Source organism: Bufo gargarizans, chromosome 5 (genome assembly GCF_014858855.1).
Source record: "Bufo gargarizans isolate SCDJY-AF-19 chromosome 5, ASM1485885v1, whole genome shotgun sequence".
Lineage (NCBI taxonomy): Eukaryota > Metazoa > Chordata > Amphibia > Anura > Bufonidae > Bufo > Bufo gargarizans.
The window spans coordinates 124,405,313-124,420,481 of record NC_058084.1 but is presented as its reverse complement, the minus strand read 5'-3'; the positions used below and the strand labels follow the sequence as shown (position 1 = coordinate 124,420,481).

The 15,169-nt window shown below is 46.5% G+C and overlaps 1 protein-coding gene across 2 annotated transcripts in view; it reads right to left on the bottom strand.

The window, feature by feature from the left end:
• TRAPPC8 (trafficking protein particle complex subunit 8) overlaps nt 1-15,169 on the bottom strand; it is a 145,512-nt gene that overhangs the window by 19,561 nt on the left and 110,782 nt on the right. For both annotated transcript variants that reach the window (XM_044292762.1, XM_044292763.1), the window contains 3 exons: nt 11,905-12,062; nt 9,298-9,740; nt 7,544-7,691 (listed from right to left, as the gene is read on the bottom strand). In XM_044292762.1, coding sequence (XP_044148697.1) covers nt 7,544-7,691; nt 9,298-9,740; nt 11,905-12,062 — 749 coding nt within the window. The remainder of the gene's footprint in view (nt 1-7,543; nt 7,692-9,297; nt 9,741-11,904; nt 12,063-15,169) is intronic.

Below are 15,169 nucleotides of genomic sequence, written 5' to 3'. Positions count from 1 at the left end.
CCCAGCGTAGGCCAGTGTGAAAAGCATGCCCTCTTATTATTATGCTGTGATTCCTGGTTCTTAATTATAGCCCACTCTCTCTGCAAATCCCACATGTGCCATGGTCAGCGTTGACCATGGCACCTGAAGGGTTATTCCACCGACACTGGTGGATGCAGCAGTACAGTAACAGCCAGGCCCATCCTGCTGATCAAGCAGGCGCAGCGCTTGCAGCCATCCGATCAGAACACGTAAATGTGGGGATGCCACAAAAGACCACATATCCCAACGTACATGCACGTGAAGGGGTTAAGCTTGGGCTATAAACAGCAGACTTATATAATTTATTGAGAACAGCTGGAACCTATCAACATGAAAGTGCTTGACTGATGCTGCCCAAAGGCAAATATCTGTGCCCAGATCCATCTGACATGCTGGATATTTCATTCACTGCCAAGTGCAATTATTGGAATGACGGGAAAGCAGTTCATCACATGTGACGGACCAGATCAGGCGGGTACCTTCCACCTATGTCAGAACAAGCTCAATCTGTGATGACAACAATTTCAAACCATCTATTAACGACAAGTTACGCAACATAATAATAATAATAATGCAAGGCCAGCTGTATTTTTCAGTGTGGCTCCTCGCAGACTGTAAAGCGCTTTTATTCCCCTGGAAATATTTCCCTGCATAATGTGTATCAAGTTTTATGCTTCAGAAATCTCAAAATGTCACCCTACAGCTGGCCCTTTATCCTCTCGGATACAAAACCGGCAACATCACCTCTTGCAGATTCATCTAAGGGTAAGGTGAGGAAGCTTCCTGGTTCCAAGACGGTTCTTCCTTAACCTTTATGCACACAAACACATGCAAGGTTTCAATGTACAGCAACGTAGACCCGCCACCTGAAGACCGGAATATGCTAATGCTGCATTATCCCGATGATTGTGTGCGGGCTTCCTCATCATAGAGTCCCCCCCCCCCCATGTTGTTGATTTACTCTGTATCCTTTTTCCTGTACACTAATTACAACTCATTAACCCCTTAAGGACACATGACGTACCGGTACGGCATGTTTCCCGAGTCCTTAAGGACACATGACGTACCGGTACGTCATAGCTTTAAATAGCGATGCCGGCGCCGCGGGGGTTAATCGGAACGGGATGCCGGCTGAAATCATTCAGCCGGCATCCTGTAACAATGCAGGGGGGGGGTCATTTGACCCCCCCCCGCATCGACGATCGCAGAAAACCGCAGGTCAATTCAGACCTGCGGTTTTCTGCGTTTCCGGTCCATTCGGGTGTCCTGTGACCCGATGAACCGGAAAAAGACTGCGATCGGTGGCGTAATTTTACACCACCAATCGCAGTCCGAGGATTTGCAGAGGCGGAGCTGGCCCTGGTGCTGAACGCCGCTGTCCAGGGTGCTGATTGGTGCAGGGGAGAGAGGCGCGAGATTCAAACTTCCTGCGCTCCTCTCTCCCCTCCTCTTCCTGTCCAGCACCCTGACCGTGCAGCATCGTCCAGCACCAGCTCCTGTGTCCCCCTAATCGGCATCCATCACCCTCCTGCACCCATCGCCACCCAGGTAGGTTAGGGTCAGTGAGGGAGAGGCACCTTTAGGCAGGGATAGAAGGGAAAAGTTAGAAAAAAAAAAAAAAAAGCACATTTATTCCAAACTTTTTTGTTTCAGCTACCAGACCCCAGACCCCCCTGCCACTTGCCCCCCCCCCCTACCCACCAACTCCCCCCCACCAGACCCTTCCCCCACCACCACTTTTTTTTTTTCTGCGTGCGCTGACTGGCCGGCACTTTTTAGCGTCCGTCCACTGTTAGCGCATCGCCCGCCCCACCACCCCACCGACCGCTGATCAGCAAGTTTGAACTTTTTTTTTTTTTTTTCTAACACTTGCCCATTTTTTTTGCCTGGACTTTTTAGTACGTGAACACCCGTGCCCCCACACACACGCACATAGAATAAAGGTTTACACGCACGCACATACACACGCACACACACACACCTATGGCCCGCCGGGTGTTCTCGGCCGAGGAGGCATATGCCCAGATTGCCTCCGACTCTGAGAGCCCCAGTGAGGATGAGGATGACCCCACGTTCCTTTTGTCATCCGCATCCTCCTCATCATCATCGGATGACGATGAGCCACCAAGGCAGCGGAGACGCCGCCAGGCGGAGCCAGGGGCCACACATGCTAGGGATCCTGTGGCCCACCCTAGTACGAGCCGCCCTGGGGTTCGTACTGGTTTCCCGGCCCACCAAATAAGTTCACCGGAGCCCCCTGCCGATGAACTTAGCTGGTGTCCCCCAGTGGACTTTGAGCCTGAGATTCCGGATTTCGCTGGCAATCCTGGAATCCAGATTCCCACAGTGGGGTTTACTGAAATAGACTTTTTTAGTTTTTTTTTCAGTAACCCACTGGTGAATCTGATGGTGGAGCAGACAAATCTGTACGCCCAACAGTTCGTCGCTCAAAACCCGGGCTCATTTTTGGCTAGACCCGGTGGCTGGACGCCGGTCAGTGCAGCCGAGATGAGGACATTTTGGGGCCTCGTGCTGCATATGGGTCTAGTGCAAAAACCCAGTGTCAGGCTGTACTGGAGTGGGGACGTCCTATACCAGACCCCACTGTACAGTACGGCCATGACACGCTCCCGGTTTGAGGCCATCCGGAAATGTCTGCATTATTCCGATAATGCAGCATGTCCCCCCCCGAAGTGATCCTGCCTATGACCGGCTGTACAAGATACGGCCGGTCATCGATCACTTTGGGGCCACATTTCAGCAGGCCTACGTACCTGGAAGGGAGGTCGCGGTTGATGAGTCTCTCGTTGCGTTCAAGGGGAGACTCAGTTTCCGCCAATACATTCCCACAAAGCGGGCGAGGTATGGCGTGAAGCTATACAAAATTTGTGAGAGTACCTCAGGGTACACTTACAAATTTCGTGTGTACGAGGGGCGAGATTCCCGGATTCAACCACCAAAATGTCCCCCCACTCTGGGTGTTACCGGGAAACTCGTGTGGGACCTTATGTACCCACTGCTGGATAAGGGTTACCACTTGTACGTGGACAACTTTTATACCAGCATTCCCTTGTTCAGGTCCCTTGCCGCCAGATCCACGTTCGCTTCTGGGACCGTGCGGAAAAATCAACGCGGCCTCCCTGCCCACCCCCTCCAGGTACCTATCCCCAGGGGTGAGACCCGTGCCCTTACCAGTGGAAGCCTGTTGCTGGTCAGGTATAAGGACAAGAGGGATGTCCTTATGCTGTCCACAATCCACGGTAACAGCACCACCCCAGTCTCTGTGCGAGGTACCGCGGCAACGGTCCTCAAGCCCGATTGTATCGTCGACTACAATCGGTATATGGGAGGAGTTGATCTCTCTGATCAAGTCCTCAAGCCATATAATGCCATGCGCAAAACCCGGGCATGGTACAAAAAAGTTGCGGTCTACATGGTGCAGGTTGCCATGTACAACTCTTTTGTACTATCCCGAAGCGCTGGCAGCACAGGGACATTCCTCCAATTCTATGAGGCAGTCCTCAAAGACCTGATCTTTTCGGACCGGGAAAGAGCAGGCCGGAGTACCTCGGGAACTGGAGGCGCCCGGATCGTCCCTGGCCAACACTTTCCAGGTGTGGTCCCCCATACTGGAAAGAAGGGACGAACCCAAAAAAGATGCAGAGTGTGTCACAAGAGGGGGATTCGGAAGGACACCACTACTCGGTGTGACACTTGCCCCGATCATCCGGGCCTCTGCGTTATCGATTGCTTCAGGGAGTATCACACTTCCATGGAGTACTAAATTTTTATAATCTCCAACAGTCCCCTAGAGAACATAAAACACTATGTCTCTCAGACTTTGGAGACACAGAAACAAATTTTTTTCCCCAAAAAAATATTCGTTTTAGTGCAGGCATCCTCAAACTGCGGCCCTCCAGATGTTGTAAAACTATAACTCCCAGCATGCCCAGACAACCTACAGCCATCAGCAGGGCATGGTGGGAATTGTAGTTTTACAACATCTGGAGGGCCGCAGTTTTAGGATGCCTGCTTAGTGTCTCCAAAGTCTGAGAGCCATACATATTGGGCATCGTCGCGTGCGTAAAAGTCGTCGCTATAAAAATAACATTTGACCAAACCCCTCGGATGAACGGTGTTAAAAATATAAAATAAAAACGGTGCCAAAACACCCATTTTTGGGCAAAATTTCCACTTGAATCCTTTTTTTCCAGTAATAAAGCAAGGGTTAACAGCCAAAAAAAACTCAATATTTATGGCCCTGATTCTGTAGTTTGCAGAAACACCCCATATGTGGTCGTAAATGGCTATATAGCCGCACGGCAGGGCATAGAACGAAGGGAACTCCATATGGTTTCTGGAAGGCAGATTTTGATGGACAGTTTTTTTTTTTTACACCATGTCCCATTAGAAGCCCCCCCTGATGTAGCCTAGACTAGAAACTCCAAAAAAGTGACCCCATCTAAGAAACTACACCCCTCAAGGTATTCAAAAGTTACTTTATAAACTTTGTTAACCCTTTAGGTGTTCCACAAAACTAAATAGCAAATGTAGAAAAATTTTAGAATTTTATTTTTTTGTTACCTTGCCTCAAAAAAGTGTAATATAGAGCAACCAAAAATCATATTTACCCCTAAAATAGTACCAAAACAACAACCACCTTATCCCATAGTTTCCTAGATGGGGTCACTTTTATGGAGTTTCTACTCTAGGGGTGCATCAGGGGGCTTGAAAGGGTACATGGTGTAAATAAACCAGTCCAGCAAAATCTGCCTTCCAAAAACCGTACGGCGTTCCCCTTCTTCTATGTCCTGCCGTTTAGCCAAATAGTAGTTTACGACCACATTTGGGGTGTTTATGCAAACTACAGAATCAGGGCAACCCATTTTGAGTTTTGTTTGGCTGTTAACCCATTTTTTTCAGTAATAAAGTAAGGGTTAAAATGGAAAATTTTCCAAAAAATAGAAATTTCTAAATTGTTTCTCCATCTGCCATTAACTCTTGTGGAACACCTAAAGGGTTAACAAAGTTTGTAAACCCAGTTTTGAATACCTTGAGGGGTGTACTTTCTTAGATGGAGTCACTTTTTTGAAATTTTTATTCTAGGGGTACAACAGGGGGCTTCAAATGGGACATGGTATAAACAAAACCAGTCCTGCCAAATCTGCCTTCCAAAACCCATATGGTGTTCCCCTCCTTCTATGTCCTCCCGTTCGGCCAAACAGTAGTTTACGACCACATATGGGGTGTTTTTGCAAACTACAGAATCAGGGCAACCCATTTTGAGTTTTGTTTGGCAGTTAACCCTTGTTTTACTCCTGGAAAAAATTGATTATATTGGAAAATTTTCCAAAAAATAGAAATTTCTAAATTGTTTCTCCATCTGCCAATAACTCTTGTGGAACACCTAAAGGGTTAACAAAGTTTGTAAACCCAGTTTTGAATACCTTGAGGGGTGTACTTTCTTAGATGGAGTCACTTTTTTGAAATTTCTATTCTAGGGGTGCAACAGGGGGCTTCAAATGGGACATGGTATAAACAAAACCAGTCCTGCAAAATCTGCCTTCCAAAACCCATATGGCGTTCCCCTCTTTCTACGTGCTCCCGTTTGGCCAAACAGTAGTTTACGACCACATATGGGGTGTTTCTGCAAACTACAGAATCAGGGCAACCCATTTTGAGTTTTGTTTGGCAGTTAACCCTTGTTTTTTTCCTTGAAAAAATTGATTATATTGGAAAATTTTCCAAAAAATCTAAATTCTAAAAATGTATGTCCATTTGCCATGAAGTGTTGTGGAAGACCTAAAGGGTTAACAAAGTTTGTAAACCCAGTTTTGAATACCTTGAGGGGTGTAGTTTCTAGAATGGGGTCATTTTTGGGTGGTTTCTATTATGTAAGCCTCACAAAGTGACTTCAAACCTGAACTGGTCCATAAAAAGTGGGATTTTGAAGATTTCTGAAAATTTCAAAATTTGCTTCTAAACTTCTAAGCCTTGTAACATCCCCAAAAAATAAAATATCATTCCCAAAATGCTACAAACATGAAGTAGACATATGGGGAATGTAAAGTCATCACAATTTTTGGGGGTATTACTATGTATTACAGAAGTAGAGAAACTGAAACTTTGAAATTTGCAAATTTTTCAAAATTTTTGGTAAATATGGTATTTTTTTTATGCAAAAAAATTAACTTTTTTGACCCAATTTTAGCAGTGTCATGAAGTACAATATGCGACGAAAAAACAATCTCAGAACGGCCTGGGTAAGTCAAAGCGTTTTAAAGTTATCAGCACTTAAAGTGACACTGGTCAGATTTGCAAAAAATGGCCTGGTCCTTAAGGTGAAATAGGGCTGTGTCCTTAAGGGGTTGTCCGAGTTCAGCTCTGAACCCGGACATCTCTCCATCTTCCCCCACTTAGCCCCTCATGAGCATTGGAGCATTTCAGGCTGAATTGCAAGGGCATTTTCTGGAGATCTGGTGAAGTACCAGGCTCTCCATGGGCAAGTTAGACAGACGCTTCTGCCTGGCAGTCTTCCCGGTGACGTCAATGGCACTGACGGGCGGGCATTAGAGCTGCCATAGCCGTTTTACAGGCTAGGGCAGCGATAAAACCTGCCAATTAATGCCTGTGGCATCACCGGGAAGACTGCCAGGCAGAAGCGTCTGTCTAACTTGCATTTTCAGGCTCTCCATGGGTAAGTTAGACAGACGCTTCTGCCTGGCAGTCTTCCCGGTGACGTCAATGGCACTGACGGGCGGGCATTAGAGCTGCCATAGCCGTTTTACAGGCTAGGGCAGCAATAAAACCCGCCAATTAATGCCTGTGGCATCACCGGGAAGACTGCCAGGCAGAAGCGTCTGTCTAACTTACCCATGGAGAGCCTGAACATGCAAGTTAGACAGACGCTTCTGCCTGGCAGTCTTCCCGGTGATGCCACAGGCATTAATTGGCAGGTTTTATCGCTGCCCTAGCCTGTAAAACGGCTATGGCAGCTCTAATGCCCGCCCGTCAGTGCCATTGACGTCACCGGGAAGACTGCTAGGTCGACGCCTCAGTCTAGCCGTGAAAAATGCAAACAAAATAAGAAGAGCATCGGAGCATGAAATGGTCTGATGCTCATATCAGAGGGCCCCGTCTGGGTGAAAACGGGGATATGTCTAGGTTAAGCAAACCCTTTAAGGCTAAGTTCAGATCTGCGGCCTAATTCCGGTAATCTGTTCCAGTATAGGAACAGAAAACTGAGATAACCAAATCCAGCAAATTCAACATGGATCTCATTCACTAAAATGGGATCCGTTGGCATGAATACCAGCATTCTGGTAGACACAGTACCACTGCATGCAGCCGTATTTGGTCCTTTTTTTTCTTCCAAGAATCTGCAACAGCGGCTCCTGCTGAAACCTCTGCTGCAGATGTGAACCAAGCCTAATAAAGTTGAATAGTTATTAAAAAAAATGACAGCAAGTGTATTAATGCGTAGCATGTAACCCAGAATCAGCTTGCTCCTTCAGCAACTTACTGTGTTCGTGTTTTCTATATCCACAAATACAAGCATGTTTCCTCCTCTGCTCTCCTCATCTTCCAGGGCATTACTTCTGGAGACAGTAGCCCGAACGTTCAGAGACTTGCTTGTACATATAACTGCAGTGTGTCTTAACACTCTGTGGCTAAAGAAGAAAATATCTGGGTAACATATGCATCAGCCAAGAAAAAAGCGTCAGTATTTTGGTACAAATATATCCAGCAAGTCCATATTCCTGTGGCCGGAGCACAGCGATCCTAGGTGCAACACAATAACGTGAATGGTGGCATCACAGCAAAGCTTCCAGAATCGCCAAAAACATCGACTGCGATTTTCAGTTCTCCTGCTGCATTGCTACATACTTTTTTATTTTATTTACTTGACTTTTCTTTGCTTTGCCACATAGCAATCCTTGGTCACGCGACCAAGATCACCCAGAAGCCCAAATCTGCTTGTTCTGACAGCAGGGGTGCTTTTGGACTTCTGGGTCACGGCGCCTGCAGGTGCTGTGTTGCAGAGGCCGCGGTTACCACATGGTGCTGCGCCAAATTAGAGTAGGAAAAACACAAAAGAGGCAATCCTGACATGGTGAGGGGGCTCATGCATTTTGAACGAAACGTATACAAATGCCCTGTGTACAGTTTATTAATTAACTGAGAGGATAACCTGGGCTGGGCTCCTGTGTATGTGGAGGAGAGGGGGATAGATAGCACCCTAGGATAGTTCATCTAGACAAGATCGGCTGGGGTCGAAATCGCTGCATCTTTGTGATCGGCTGTTTGAGGAATCTGTTGCTCTCACCATAGCTCCGGTGAGCGCTGCTGCCTCTTCGCAGCTTACCAAGCCCATTGGCGTTCATTTGATAGTTGCTGTGCTTGGCATCATGAAGGAGGTTGAGCTGCGCCAAGACCATGTGGCCGAGAAACGTGACTTCACATGGCCTAAGTGCTCAAGGAGTGCCGCAGCCTCTTTCTACAGCTGATCTGCAGGAAAGGCCATCAAATGTGTAAATCCCAGAAAACCCCTTTAACCCTTCATATCTCTGGCTGCGTATCAGTCTAAACTTTAAAACAAGACAAAAAGCATTATCTGCTATAGGCAAGGAGATACTATAGGCTTTCAGATGCTATATCTCCCGATGTAGAGGAGCTAATACCGCGTTCCTGGTCTTGTTTTAAAGCTTAGATTCTCAGCAAAAACAGGTAGGGGATTAAAGTGGTTGTCCCTTCTGTACAAGCTCTTCCTGAAACAAATTTTTCGCAGGAAATCTGAAAAAGCAGGAGCCTCTATTTGCAGAGATTTTCTTCTCTGACTCAAAGAGAGAGTGGCCCCAAGCAGGGTACTCACCCTGATATGCAATGAAAGAATAGTCCAGATGGGACAACACTTCTAATCTGAAATAATAGTCCTTCTAAAAAAAAACTCATGTCATGTTGTTCACAAGGCACTCCAGAACATTGGACTTGATGCGTTTCTCCAGATTAAGTGAAACACAATTTCCTGAAATGCGGTCTAAGCACTCTTGGGCCTTTATGAATTAATAAAACAATGTTTTAGAAAACTTTGTAACATAGCAATATCCTGCACATTAGAATGCAAACTCCTTCAGTTCTCTGTCTAGGAGAGAGAGGTTTCTGCTATTAAAGGGATAAAAAAGATAATTTTCTTTAATATGGACCAGCGCTTTAACAAACTCTTGAACGCCCAATGTTCACACCCAAATCAATGGTATGGCTTGAAGAGAAACCTACCGCATTTGTGACTGCTTTTCTGTGCTTTCATAGTAGAATAAAAAGTTTATCTCATGAACTCCTTCTTCATCAGGTCCTCGCAGCCAAAGTGGAAGCTGGACTGAAGCACCAGGAGCTAAAACAGAGTCTGTAAGTGGAATATCTACAACCTCCGGCTGGTTTCCGCCACCAAAACCAAAGTCTACAGGAGTAACAGATGAAGTCAGCACAGAGCAGCCAGAGGTAGAATCCGTGACAACGGTCTTATAGGCGCTGCAGTTCATAGACGCTGCAGGGCTTAGTGGTGTCCGTGCTGCCGTATTGCTGCCAAATGTAAAGAATTCCGGTCTTTTGGACACGACTCTGAGCCCTGTTAGTGGACTTTTGCTTACATTCACAAATTCAACGTGAGCTTTTCTGATTTCTCCACACAACAGTCCAGTGGGGAAATTTATGAAGAACACCTGTCAAGGTAAGAAATACAGAAAATTGTTCCTAATTAATCCGGGGTAAATATGCACCGCAGCATCTGTTTTAATTCACTTACATCAGGTACCTTAGCATAATGGATCAGGTGAAGGACCAGGACATGGGGCGTGCAAAAGGGGCTGCACCATTTTTTGTTTCATATAAGGCTACTTTCACACCTGCGTTTGTGCAGATACCAGACGGATCCGCACCCATAATGCAAACGCTTGTATCCGTTCAGAACGGATCCCTCCTGACTTATATTGAAAGTCAATGGGGGAACGGGTCCGTTTTCAACTGCACCATATTGTGTCAGTGAAAACTGATCCGTCCCCATTGACTTACATTCTAAGTCAAGACGTATACGTTTGGCTCCGCATCGCCAGGCGGACACCAAAACGCTGCAAGCAGCGTTTTGGTGTCTGCCTTCAGAGCGGAATGGAGGCGAACTGATGCATTCTGAACGGATCCTTATCCATTCAGAATGCATTGGGGATAAAGTGATCCGTTTTGGGCCCCTTGTAAGAGCCCTGAAACGGATCTCACAAACGGAATTCAAAACGCCAATGTGAAAGTAGCCTAACAGAGTGCGTGTGTGTGAGAATGAAGGAGTGGACAGCTGAAGAAAGGTGACACAGAAACATTCGGGCATTGTTGATGCTTGGGTAAAATATTCCTCAGCATTATTATACGTCTTAGGCTACTTTCACACTGGCGTTTCTGGGTCCGCTTGTGAGATCCGTTTCAGGGCTCTCAGAATCAGTTCAGCCCCAATGCATTCTGAATAAATAAGGATCCATTCAGAATGCATCAATTTGGCTGCGTTTGGTCTCCAATGCGTTTTCTTAGACGGTCACTAAAACGCAGCTTGCAGCGTTTTGGTGTCCGCCTGACGATGCGGAGCCAAACGGATCCGTCCTGACTTACAATGTAAGTCAATGGGGACGGATCAGTTTTTCACTGACCCAATATGGTGCAATTGAAAACGGATCCGTCTCCCATTGACTTTCAGTGTAAGTCAAGACGGATCAGTTTTGACTTAGACTTATTTTTGAAAGAATAATTTAAACTGATCCATTATTAACGGATACAATGCATTATTGGTGCGGATCCGTCTGTGCAGATACCAGACGGTTCCGCACCAACCGCGAGTGTGAAAGTAGCCTTATGAGCCAGAGCTAATGGTAGGAGTTGCAGGGGGAAGCTGCTCCTACGGATAAATGGTTCCCCCTGCCCGAGCATGGGATAATCAGTTTGGGTGAGGGAACTAGAGGTCCTGAAAACTGGAAGCCAGATAATAAAGAGGATCTCAGAAAACTTTTCTCAGAATGAGGCTGATTTTACTTTTGCCCCAAAAAATCTAGGGCCAGCCAGGCAGATGCTGCAGGGGAAATGCAGTATTCAGATGAACACATTTCCCCTGCAGCATCTGGACCTGACCGCAGCCAGAGATATGATGCAAAGAATGCTGAAGTCTGCCAGAAGGGGAGCTGTTCTTACAGAGCGCCTCTCTATTCTGGCACATAGAGGAGGGTCTCCCACTCTATGATGTCTGTGTGCCCTAATAGGTCACAGAAGACAGGGTCATAAGAGAATGCCTTGAAGAAAGGAGACACATAAGGCTACTTTCACACTAGCATTTCTATTTTCCGGTATCGAGATCCATCATAGGGTCTCAATACTGGAAAAAAAAAACTCTTACGCTTTGTCTCCATTCATTGTCAATGGGAACAAAACGTAACTGAATAGAACGGAATGCTCCAAAATGCATTCCATTCCGTTTGGTTGTGTTCCCATACCGGGGGCAGCAAGCTGTGGTTTTCTTTCCGTAATGGGATGCGGAGCAAGGCGGATCAGTCATTACCCACAATGCAAGTCAATGGAGACAGATCCGTTTAACTCTGACACTATCTGACAATAGAAAACGGATCCTTCCCCCATTGACTTTCAATGGCGTTCATGACGGATCCGTCTTGGCTATGTTATAGATAATAAAACTGCATCCGTTCACAACAGATGCAGATGGTTATATTATTAGTAATGGAAGCGTTTTTGCTGATCCCTGCCGGGTCCAGCAAAAACGCTAGTGTGAAAGTAGCCTAGGAAAAACCTGACCTTTACTTAATGACAGTATTTTCAAGAATTGGAAGCAAAGTTTACCTCCAATAAAGGCATTTGTGGTGCGATAATTGGGTCTAACCGGCGGTCAGGTCCATACTGAATAGATGTTTTTTCTTCTTTTGTACCATTTAGTCGAGGGCCTTGTATCTCCAAGTCCTGTCGTCCTCTGACTGACATTCCATTAGATATGAATTTCCCTAAAGTAAATACAACAAGTTAGACCTTAAAAATTGGATTTTTGTATTTACCGTGAAATGTCTTTCTCGTGCAATTCATTGGGGGACACAGCACCATGTGTATATGCCTAGCTACCACTAGGAGGCGACACTAGATATCAAAAAGGTTTGCTCTGCCCAGGTGGGCTATACCCTCTCCACAGCCACCAGGCTAATCAGTTTGTACCAGTAAGAGAGAGAAACAAAAGCGAAGAACCAACATGTCCTGGACCGGGAAAAGAAACGAGAACAGCAGCCCGGTGACAGGAAAAGAAGTGAAAACAAAGGGTGGGACCCGTGTCCCCCAATGAATTGAACGAGAAAATAATTTTACGGTAAGTACAAAAATCAAATTTTCTCGTTAATGTCATTGGGGGACACAGCACCATGGGACGTCCCAAAGCAGTCCCCGAGGGTAGGAAGGAAATCTGATGCAAAAAGTTGGACGCACAGGTGCTGGAGAACCCTGTGACCCAACCGGCCCAGGAGAGGCCATAGCATGAAAGGCTAGGATCTGGAAGAACCAGGGCACCTCCTGAAGAAACAGGAGAGTAGCACAGCAACGTCTGTTAGTAACGACCTAGTGCTCTGCATATGGAAGGATGCTCCAGCAGGAGAATCCATAAGAGGACAGACACAACAAGAAAATTAGACTATGAGGGTTCCTGGCAGAAGGAAAAATGCCTGGAAAAAGGATGGAGCAGTCCTTAACCAAGGAGAAAAACTTCCTGGAAGCAAGCTAAAAAAAAAAACTGTGGACCACCCCTCGTCAAAAGGAAGGCGCTTCTATAAGGCCTGGAAGCAAAGGAACTCCGCCAGAAAGAGGATCCAGCAAGGAAAAAACTAACTTGTCCCAGACCAAAAACATGGCCTGTCTGTGGCCAACCTCCTGTAAAGGTCAGGGTAGAGAGGAACCATGGGAAGGAAGCGAGCCTCCTTCTGCAGCAAGGCATGTGGAAAAATAGAAACAACCTATGAAAAGGTAGAAACCCCATCCTGCTAGAGAAAGCAGCCAACTCCTGGGGGAGGAGGGGGTCCTAGGTAATGGCCAGGAGGAGGGAACATAAAGACCTGCTTCCCATAAAAAAAAGAGGCTAGGAACGAGCCTCCGAAAATCTAACAAAATATCGCTGTGAAATGTAAGACCAGAGATATCCCTGGCCATATAAAGTCTCAGGGGAAAAGTAGCAGGCCCTGGTAATACAAGCGGAGGCACACGTCTGAGAAATATTGGAGTAGAAGGGAGAGGACTCCAAACAGCCTAAGGAGGAACAGTTCTCAAAACGAGGGAAAGCTTCATCCCAAAAGTGACCAATACGATCCAAATTGCAAACCGTAGCATTAAACTCCCAGATACCAGGTACTTGACCAGGGGAGACGGGAAGAGCCTATGGGGACCCAGGAGGGAAAAGAACCAAAACAGGCCCAAAAATGCAGCTGTCATACATAGCATGTGCGGTCAGAGATGCCAGGAGTAGATTCCCCAGAGGTAACCGGCCAGCTAGATGGTCAAAGGGGCAGGGACTCCAAGCAAGACAATAATAGCCAGATTATCAAAGGAAAATTAAATGTATCCACCATAGGGCAAAAAACATTGGCCATGGTTAACCAACCAACCCAAGTCTATAAGCTAGCATACTGTAAAACACTGCTCCAGAATGGGAAAGTACAGCAGCCTGGATTTTGTAAAAAAAAAGGCCAGACAGCCATATGTCAGAAGAGGATGCAGAATTTGCCTGGGGAAGCCGGGAGAGACTACACCGACATGTAGAAAACAGCTATCAGCAGAGCACAATTAAACCCTCAAGGAAGGGGGAAGAAACTGACAGGTGCAGAAAATCACTAGGCCCAAGGTGACGGCACTACTGTCATGTAGCACCACTAATCCGCGAATCTAATGGCGTACAAGAACGCCCGAACCACGGGACCATATCCGATACCAGAGAGGACATCCAGCGATGACCCGAAAACTGCAGTAGCAGCTGGTGCTCACAATGCTTTGTATCCCTGCAGGATAGAGCATTCAGTGGAGATCCAGGAACTCTGCCAGGACTGGACCACGTAACTCTGTGAAAACCAAGCAGAAAAGCAGTAAAAACACCACCAGTACTCCATCATGAAATGGGGTAACGCGACTGTGCGGAATCCAGTAGTATTTTATAGGGTTGAAAATCTAGCATGACAGCCAACAACCTGCACACGTGAGGGGAGTGTGTGGTCCAGGAAAATACACCCAGTAATGCAGGAGCAGTATGGGCCACAGATTGTACCGATAGGGCACATCACTTGGAGATACTATAAAAACTCTTCCTGAATGGGAGTAATCTGATTGCATGGTGCACACGATAATGAGAGTGGAGACATGGCTACAGCTTCTGGAAATGGCATAGGTACTGCGCCTGATAAAGGAGTAGAATGACTGCATGATGCATACTAGAACCAGACGTGTAATGGCGAGAAAAATGGCTGTGTAATGAAAACTAAAAACCAGACCGGTGTAAGGGCTACAGCATCTGGAGATGGTACAGGTACTCTACCTAATAAGGGTTTAATACGTTGTGTAATGAAAACTAAAAACCAGACAGGTGTAATGGCTACAGCATCTGGAGATGGTACAGGTACTCCACTGAAGAAAGAAGCAAGGTGGCTGCATGGTGCACACTAGAGCCAGACAGGTGCCATGGCTACAGCGACTGAACATGGCATGTACACATCGCCTGTGGTGCACACTAGAACAACACAGGTGTAATGGCTAAGGCCTCTGGACATGATACATGTACTTCACCTAATAAAAGGAGTAATATGGTAAACCAGGGCTCCCCCAGTAATATGTTGCGTGGTGCATGCTAGCCTGAGGATAGTATACTGGGTACAGCGTCTGAAGAAGTAAGGCTGGGTTCACACGGGCATTGCGGGTGACGTTTGGGAAAAGACGCAGGTGCGTTGCAGGAAAATGAGGGATTTTCCCCGCGAGTGCAAAGCGTTTTAATGTGTTTTGCACGCGCGTGAGAAAAATCAGCATGTTAGGTACCCAGACCCGAACCCCTTCACAGAAGTTTGGGTTTGGGTTAGGTTTAGTGTAGATTTTA